Genomic DNA, 10,039 nt, shown 5'->3' on the forward strand with positions numbered 1-10,039 from the left:
GCCGTTTCGAGATATCGCCATAAAGGTGGGCCAGGGGTGACTCTAGAATTCGTTTGTGCAATATGGGTATCAAACGATAGGAGTTAATGAGTATTTTAAAAGGGAGTAATCCTTAGTTCCATAGGTGCACGCCGTTTCGAGATATCGCCATAAAGGTGGGCCAGGGGTGACTCTAGAATTCGTTTGTGCAATATGGGTATCAAACGAAAGGAGTTAATGAGTATTTTAAAAGGGAGTGGGCCTTAGTTCTATAGGTGGACGCCTTTTCGAGGTATCGCAATAAAGGTGGACCAGGGTGACTCTAGAATTTGTTTGTACGATATGGGTATCAAATGAAAGGTGTTAATGAGTATTTTAAAAGGGAGTGGGCCTTAGTTCTATAGGTGGACGCCGTTTCGAAATATCGCCATAAAGGTGGACGAGGGGTGACTCTAGAATGTGTTTGTACGATATGGGTATCAAATTAAAGGTATTAATGAGGGTTTTAAAATGTGTTTGTACGATATGGGTATCAAATTAAAGGTATTAATGAGAGTTTTAAAATGGAGTGGTGGTAGTTGTATATGTGAAGGCGTTTTCCAGATATCGACCAAAATGTGGACCAGGGTGACCCAGAACATCATCTGTTGGATACCGCTAATTTATTTATATATGTAATACCTGCCAAGATTTTAAGGGTTTTTTATTTCGCCCTGCAGAACTTTTTCATTTTCTTCTACTTAATATGGTAGGTGTCACAACCATTTTATAAAGTTTTTTCTAAAGTTATATTTCGCTTCAATAAAACAATCCAATTACCTTACCATGTTTCATCCCTTTTTTCGTATTTGGTAGAGAATTATGGCATTTTTTTAATTTTTCGTAATTTTCGATATCGAAAAAGTGGGCGTGGTCATAGTCGGATTTCGTTCATTTTTCATACCAAGGTAAAGTGAGTTCAAGTAAGCACGTGAACTAAGTTCATTAAAGATATTTCGATTTTTGCTCAAGTTATCGTTTTAACGGCCATGCAGAAGGACAGACGGACGACTGTGTATAAAAACTGGGCGTGGCATCAACCGATTTCGCCCATTTTCACAGAAAAGAGTTAGCGTCATAAAATCTATGCCCCTACCAAATTTCAAAAGGATTGGTTAATTTTTGTTCGACTTATGGCGTTAAAAGTATCCTAGACAAATTAAATGAAAAAGGGCGGAACCACGCCCATATTGAAATTTTCTTTTATTTTTGTATTTTGTTGCACTATATCATTACTGGAGTTGAATGTTGACATAATTTACTTATATACTGTAAAGATATTAAATTTTTTGTTAAAATTTTACTTTAAAAAAAAATTTTTTTTAAAGTGGGCGTGGTCCTTCTTCGATTTTGCTAATTTTTATTAAGCGTACATATAGTAATAGGAGTAACGTTCCTGCCAAATTTCATCATGATATCTTTAACGACTGCCAAATTACAGCTTGCAAAAGTTTTAAATGACCTTCTAATAAAAGTGGGCGGTGCCATGCCCATTGTCCAAAATTTTACTAATTTTCTATTCTGCGTCATAAGTTCAACTCATCTACCAAGTTTCGTCGCTTTATCTCTCTTTTGTAATAAATTATCGCAATTTTTCGGTTTTTCGAAATTTTCGATATCGAAAAAGTGGGCGTAGTTATAGTCCGATATCGTTCATTTTAAACAGCGATCTGATATGAGTGCTCAGGAACGTACATACCAAATTTCATCAAGATACCTCAAAATTTACTCAAGTTATCGTGTTAACGGACGGACGGACGGACATGGCTCAATCAAATTTTTTTTTTCGATCCTGATTATTTTGATATATGGAAGTCTATATCTATCTCGATTCCTTTATATATGTACAACCAACCGTTATCCAATGAAACTTAATATACTCTGTGAGCTCTGCTCAACTGAGTATAAAAATGTATGTTTACATGAATCCGAAATCGTAAACTTTCGTAGTGACACTGAGGAAGGTTTATCTTCAAAAAGTCTTCCAACAATACCACCAACTCTGTATCAAAGTCCAGATTATTTAAACGACTTCGATATGGGTACCGTGAATAATGAGTTTTTGCGATCTGAAGAAGTCAACGAAATAATTCGTCAAGGTCATCAAAAGTGTCCTGTTATTTTTCCACATGATCGTCATGACGACGCATTTCCTACCTCGTTGTTAAAGAGAATCTTGCCAAATGGAGAGAAAGTGGAGCGTGACTGTTTGGTGTGGAGTGCCAGTAGCAACGCTTTTTATTGCCTACCATGTCGTCTATTTAGCACCAATACTTTAAATCGACCTAAAATTTCTTGTCCTGGCGGATATTCGAAATTGCATGTGTGGGGGAAGCTATACGATAAACTGCCACCATACGAAAATACTCAAGATCACATTAAATGTTCAATGGCGATCTTTACAAAATCTAGTTCAAAAGGAGGCTACAATTGATACACTTATCAATGAACAGCTAATCACTGAAACTCAAAAGTGGAAAGAAATTTTATATAGAATTTTGAACACTATTTTATTTTTGGGTGAAAGAGGCCTAGCTTTCAGAGGCGAAAGTATATCATGGTGAACGAAACTATGGAAATTTTTTGGGCATTAGAACTCATAAGCCATTATGATCCGATGCTTAGAGATCATTTGGGGAAAGTTGGGATTTCACAACAGCAGCACTAATTTTTACAAGTTCACTATCTTTCCCCAGACATTCAGAATGAGTTTACAGAAATTGTGCAAAACACGTGAGCGAAACTATATTAGATCAACGCAAGAAAGCCAAGTATTTTGCTATAATCGGTGATGCTACGCCTAATGCTAGTCACGTTGAACAGACTACGTTCATTTTGCGCTACCTCCATTTCAATTCGAAAGCAACAAATTTTACCATTTAAGACCGGTTTTTGGCTTCGTGGATTGTAACAAAAAAACTAGTCAGGAAATTTCTGATTTAATTTGCCATACTCTAGGTAAACATGAAATCCCATTAAAAGATTGTCGTGCACAGGGGTACGATAACGGCGCCAATATGAAAGGAGCTTACAACGGAGCACAACGTCACTTTCTCGACAAAAATTCGAATGCTGATTACTCGCCTTGTGCAACCCACAGTCTCAATTTATGTGGTGTTGATGCTGCAGAATGTTGTATGGCTGCAATTACTTTCTTCGGAGTTGTACAAAATTGTTTTACTATTTTCAGCAGCAGTCCACAACGATGGGACATCCTCAAAAAAAAATGTACCGAGCTCTGTTCACAGTCTTTCAGACACTACGTGGTCGGCTAGAATTAAGGCAATCAGACCATTCGCAACCATGTTCCAGGACTAACACAAGCACTAAACGCATTACTTAAGCTAAATTTGACTGCACAAGCATACGGAGATGTTACCGACATTCTCAAGTACATCAACAAGTTCGAATGTATCTTGCTGTCCTCAATTTGGTTCAAAATACTGACTACCATTAATGAAAGAAACGTCGTACTCCATCCAAGCTAGAGACGCCACCATAGATGTTGAGGTGCGACATCTAGATGCCTTATTAGCTGATTTGAAGTTGATCAGGAACCAATGGGAAACAATTTTAAACGAACGCAAAACATTTCTATTCAATTGAACATCTCGCCAAAATTTTCGGACATTCGAAAGAAAAAACCCAAAAGACGTCTTGAAGATAGTGGAAATGAGATGATTACGGATGATCCAGAGTCTGATTTTAAAAACAATACATTCTTGGTGATCGTTGATTCGGTAAACACTGGCATTACTGAACGGTTTGCAGCTATGAAAAATTTGAACGAGACGTTTTCATTTTTGTGGCAATTTGAAGACATGGATGAAACTACGGTTCGGGCGAGTGCAGCAAAATTTCTCGCAAAATACAAGTCGGACTTTTCTCAAAGCTTAGAATGTGAAATAATTCACTTGAAATACATTTACGAAGCAAATTTTGATAAAGGTCTGTCACCATTGGAATTTCTAAATGTCATCTATGATCAAAATCTGTATACAATTTTCCCCAAAATTTGTGTTGTTTTACGTATCTTTTTACGTATCTATACACTGTAGCTAGTGCAGAAAGTTCTTTCAGCGTCCTTTCAAGAATCAAAAACTTTCATAGATCGTGTTCATCTCAAGAGGGAGTTGCAGGGCTTGCCACGCTTTGTGTTGAATCCGTTTTGACAAGACAGTTAAATTTTGGTATTATTATAAAAAACTTTGCAGCGATAAAAAGCAAGAAAAGCCGCTTTTTGATATCCGAACCTTCTATATTGAATAATTAAAATTTATAATCGTCATTATATTTAACAGAAATGTACTATAATGTTACCAAATAACTAAAAAGATTATTTAAAACAATACGTGGCTGTTAAAAGAGAATTTTATTTCTACGTTACAATAAAACAGTATAAATAGTAAATATTCTGTGTTAATTTTATTTTCAGATCTTAGTCCAAAAATCGTTTAGTTGATGTTGCAAACATTCTTTTTATGTAATCCATCAATAATGATTAATGACTGATACGTCATTAAAGCAAATTAATCGAATGTATTAGTGGATTTTTATAGGGGGCCCGTAAATTGTTTAGTCCCGGGCCCGGATTTTCTCTCTACGGCCCTGCGCTGAGTATATAATGTTCGCTTACACCCGAACTTAGACACCTTTACTTGTTTTACGTAGCTTATTAACTAAACTAAAGATAAAATACAAATATTTGTTTTAATGCTTTTCCTTGTATTAAAATAAAGTAATTAAGTAAATTTTTCACAGAAAATAATTATAGGCATGTGAAAAATGTATTATTTGTCCCAAACCGATTACCATGGGAAATTACCAGGTCTAAAAATAACTGTACTTGGGATGTAATATGAAGACGATCACATTAAGCCTGTATAAACAAAATTTAAAAAAATGCACTTTTTGCATATTATTAAATAATTAAAATAGTAAAAGGTACATGGCATAGCTTATTGTATTGCATCTTCGTCACTTAATACCGTATGTTGCAATATTAAGGGCGCTACGCAGCTCTTAAGTAAACGCTTAAGATATACTTGGAAATAGGAGCAGCCGGGAAATTTTGAGTTTTGACGACGCATGGTTGTTCAAGCACAATACACATAAAACATTGAATATCAATTGATTTTAATAAATGTTCATTTTCTTTGGTTTTTTAGCATTCTGCAATGTCACTTTTTTCTTAAGAAACAATGCAAAATCAGTTATTTCTTAGCAAAACCAGAGTTACCGGGTGAAATTATTCCTAAAAATCTTTAGAAAATAGTAGAAGAAATTTCTTAAGAGCTGCGTACTGCATAAGATAATTTGACATACGAAATTTTTCCTAACAGTTTCTTCAGTGTCATTTTGTATAGATTTTTTGCTTTGCTTTAGTCAAAAATGTTTAGTTTCTTTTTTTTTTAAGTTGTTTATGGAAGTTTAAGGCGCTTGTACTTCATATTACAGCCGAAAAGCGGTGGAGTTATTCTATAGAGCGGTTGCCTGTTAACATTAAGATTACGTTCCACTTTGATTTTCATGGAAGTTATTGCCTTTTGGCTACTACACTCACAACAAAATTCCTGAAAACGTAGAAAAAATGGGATTGATTTCGCGACAGAAACTCGTCCCCTAATCTAGGCAAATAATATTCGCGAAAATTAAGATATCTTTTTTTATGTTGGATAAAGGAATAATTTTCTTAAAAATGGAGAAAACTAGATAAAAAGTATTTTAATTTAATTGTCCAACTGCCACGGCCGCGGATTTCTAGTCGAGGTACTCAACTTTACAGTCGCGTACTTTTATTCACTGAGCTAACTCGTGCATGTAAATGCTGTGAGAAATATTCAATCAAGTATTCTTATGAAACATTTTAAGAAAATTTTTCTATCAAAGTAATTAAAAAATTTTCTTAAAAGCGGAGATAATGTATTAACAAATAATAAAAATAAAATTAAAAAAATTTAAGCACTTCCTTTATATAAACGGACAAAAATCAGCGAAAAATGTATCCTTATATAAAGACATATTCTTGCTAAACTTTGATTTTTAAATTTTGACATAGAAATTGCAAAAATATCTATGAGAAGTAAAAATATAAAAGTGGAGCGCACATTACTTGGATTGGAAAGTTGGTAGGAAAAGAGATTTTATTAGTCAATCAATTGCGCTCCACCTTTATGTTTTTACTTCTCATAAATATTGTTTAAAGTTCTTTGTCAAAATTTAAAAATCAGAGTTTAGCAAGAATATGTCTTTATATAAGGAGACATTTTTTCTCTGATTTGTGTCCATTTATATAAAGGAAGTGCTTAAAATTTTTTTATTTTATTTTTATTTTCTCCTTTTCTTACATTTTCTCGGTGTCTTATCCTATCTGCTAAGATTTACGCTTGTAGCTCAAGGAGAACTTACATAAAATCAATCCCAAAATTCCCTCCGTTCCGTTTGATTTTTCTAAATATCTCAGTTCGTGCGCCCCCTAGCGAAACTTCTTGTATTGTGCCATCGGCTGACCTCTGAATTAAGTTCTAAATTTTTAGCCCCTAGCTCATCCAGAAGTTACTTAAAGCCCGGTTTCAAATTTCCAAATTATTATCTAATTTTTTTGATCCGTGCGCCAGCTAACGGCATTTTTTTCTCCTTTTGTTCCTATGTCACGGTGTCTTAACCTGTCTCTGAGGTTTCATGTTTGTAGCTCAATCAGAAGTTACTTTAAAATCGATCTCAAAACACCAAATTTCCAAATTCTTATATAAATATTTCTATCCGTCCGCCACCTGACAGAATTTTTCTCTCCTTTTCTTAAATTTTCTCGGCGCCCTATCCTATCTGTGAAGTTTTACAGTTGTAGCTCAATGATATAACTTACAAAAAATTATCCCAAAATTCCCTCCGTTTGTACGATTTTTCTAAATATCTCATCCCGTGCGCCACCTATCGAATCTTTTTGTATCGTGTCATCGGCTGTCATTGACCTCTGTATTAAGCCTCTAGCTCATCGAGAAGTTACTTAAAAGCTGGTTTGAAAATTTTCAAATTATTATCTAATTATTTCGATCCGTGCGCCACCTAACGGATTTTTTTCCTTTTGTTGCATCGTCACGGTGTTCTAACGCATGTGTAAAGTTTCACGTTTGTAGCTCAATGAGAAGTTACTTAAAAATGGATTTCAAAATTTTTATGAAAAGCGGACAAAATTTCAACCGACCTAATATAAAGGAAGTAAAAATGATTGTGTAACTGACACGGCAGTGAATTTCTAGTCGAGATGCTCAATTTTACAGACAAGTACTCTCATTCACTGAGCTAAATCGTACATGTATATTGTGAAAAATATTGAATCATGTATCCTTAATTGAAAAAAATTAAGGAATTTTTTGATAACAATAAGAAATTCTTATTTAAAAGAAGAAATTTACCTCAATTAAAAAAATTTAGGTTTTTCCTCATTTATACAGGCCAAAAGTTTGTACCCCTCAGTGCAGTTCTATGCGTATTTTTTGCTAAGAACTGAACATTTTGTTTTTGTTTTTCTTAATTGTTTTTGTATCAGTATGTCTGGTATACACTTAGGACCAATATTTGGTCCTCAATGTGTTGATACGGTAAACGGTGGTAAACGGTTTAGGATAAATTAATTCTTCACATATAACACTGGTCGAAACAAGTTCTGTTGGATGGCATTTAATGCATGATTCTTAAAGTAATTCTTACCCTTATTTCAAATATATAAGCCGTTTTTTCTTGCTGTTATAATTTCCGAAATATTTTAAAATGATGTTTTTTTTAGTAAAAATATATATTTTTTAATAAATAAACTTCATTATTATCAATTACAGTCAGGTAAATTTTCTTTTAAAAAATTTTCTTTTATGAGTTGATTCAAGAGCACTTTTCTCAAGCAGAAATCAGCTAGCATATGCTCGTTCCAATATTCTTGATATCTCTCTTTCATAGTGCGCAGGTTCTGGTGAAAACACTCGCCCATCTCCTCATCGATATTGCCTAAATTTTCAGGAAAACGGTCTAGATGGCTATGGAGAAAGTGCTTCTTGATACTCATGTTTACACCCATATGTTGAAAGTCTATCATCAGTTGGTATATATGTTTAGAGAAGTTAGGTAATTTTTCTTAAAATGTTTTTTATAACCCAAAGCAACTCGACTCACGCAGATTTTTCAGGGGCTTTCATGCTGCTAATGAATTAGTTTTCTAATCTGTGGTCCATAGGAAATCCCAGGTTTCATCTTTTCATAACTTAGTTTTGGAAATGATTTACAAATGTATTTGAAACATTCACCACTTTTGTCTAATGCCGTTAAGTATTGTTTCATAGGACCCAATTTCATATACAGAGAATGTAATATTGTACGGTGTCTGGTGTAATTTGTCAAATGAGAAGTGTTTTTTGAATGATACCCGTATTTCAAAAACTTGATTTGCTAGACAAAATTTGAGCGCAGATTTGAAATCAGCGACACCCAAATGTATGGGCATCAAAACCAAACTCCATGCAACAGACAAAAAGTGCTATTTGGTCCACCATAGTAATATTTTTCAATTAAAAATTCTGTTAATTATTTTATTTTAATACTAGGGAAAGCATTTAAACAAGTAGTTTTGTTTATTTGTTTAACCTTAAGTTTAGTAACTAAGCTACTAATCTTTATCATTATTTATAAATCTAATTTTACTTTGCACATATAATTAATTAAGAGTACATACCCATATGGTAAAAAATAAAAAAACTGTGGAAGTCGACAAATACCAATATTTTTATTTGGTCTACCCTAATATATAAAATAAGGATATCCTTTTTAATAAATATGCACATTACTATTCATCGTCATACCCCCAAAGACTTTTTAATTATGCTAATCTTAGTCGAGGGCACATTTTTTAGCAAAAGATCGCCAAGTGAGTAAGACCTGTAAAATATAATTTTAAGTTCCTGAAGCGCAGGAAGTAATTTATTAACACAAGTATATATACACTGAATTGTGTTTGTTATTATTTCGTTCAGAAGCACTTCACTTTTGTTGTAGTCCCGCGGATTGAGGGTAATGCACTAGCAAGTCACGGTCTCATAAACATCAAATACTAATACATGTATCTTCAAATGTGTCGGCTAAGCGTTGTAAACTTGAAAGAATAAACAAAAATAGGTTAAAGCCACGGTTGCCACACTACATATCTCTTTGGGACCTAAATTCATTCTCAAAAAGTCTCAAAGCTTGGGAAAAATGATTAACATTTTGTGTTGATATATACAGATTTGACTACACTAACCGACCAAAGGTGACCTTCGGAGCCGGGGCAGTTAATTCTGCCTTTACTCAGCTCGATACGTGACTGTTACCTTTTATTATTTATAAGTGAGTATATACGGCGATCGCTGTGGTGTGATGGTAGCTTGCTCGCCTACCACAATGAAGGTGCTGGGTGCAAGTCCCGATAAAGAAGCATCAAATTAGTTTCCAAGTGTGTTTTCCCCTCGGTAATACCTTGGAAAGCACTTCGAATACACTTCTTAGTGAAAATAAAGATGTCAAATTTGAAAAAAAAACTCGGCCTAAAGCTTCTCTTCTTATATAGTTCAAAAATTATTTATCTTCATCATATTTTTGATGATAAAGTGCAACATTTAAAACCCTTAATTGCATTTCACCATCTAAGCACCGCTATGTAGTAACAGCCAGCTGAATGCTTTGTTTATGTTTGTCACCATCAAACCAAATTGCACTCACTCAAAATTATATTTTTTGAGTACATTTACATGTATAAAATAATATGTTGGCCTTAGGCAGTCCAAAACAATCCAAATATCTTTTGAACTTGATTAAAATTAATAAATCATAAAATAATGCAAACATGATTGACTTTGGATAGTGTAGAGCAAAAAATTGCAATCGGCGACTTTTTCACATCGATTGGAAAATCATGGTTTGGCGCAGTGATTTAATTTGAACAGCATTTTGGCCAGATCTTAATTTATTATAAATATGTGGCATCACCACTAATCAT

General features: G+C 33.9%; 1 protein-coding gene across 3 annotated transcripts in view; it reads right to left on the reverse strand.

Annotated features, from left to right (window-relative positions):
* The window catches only part of LOC137234285 (uncharacterized), a 310,833-nt gene extending 301,759 nt beyond the window's left edge, over positions 1-9,074 (reverse strand). Inside the window, exons 1-2 of one of the 3 annotated variants that reach the window (XM_067757892.1) lie at positions 9,008-9,074; positions 8,741-8,943 (exon numbers count right to left, since the gene is read on the reverse strand). In XM_067757892.1, coding sequence (XP_067613993.1) covers positions 8,741-8,849 — 109 coding nt within the window. In that variant the 5' untranslated portion in view covers positions 8,850-8,943; positions 9,008-9,074. Of the gene's footprint in view, positions 1-8,740 lie in introns of all 3 variants that reach the window. The other 2 variants (XM_067757893.1, XM_067757891.1) reach the window with 2 other exon arrangements.
* Positions 9,075-10,039: the final 965 nt, after the last annotated feature.

The sequence above is a fragment of the Eurosta solidaginis genome, chromosome X, assembly GCF_040869045.1.
Source record: "Eurosta solidaginis isolate ZX-2024a chromosome X, ASM4086904v1, whole genome shotgun sequence".
NCBI classification, from domain to species: Eukaryota; Metazoa; Arthropoda; class Insecta; order Diptera; family Tephritidae; genus Eurosta; species Eurosta solidaginis.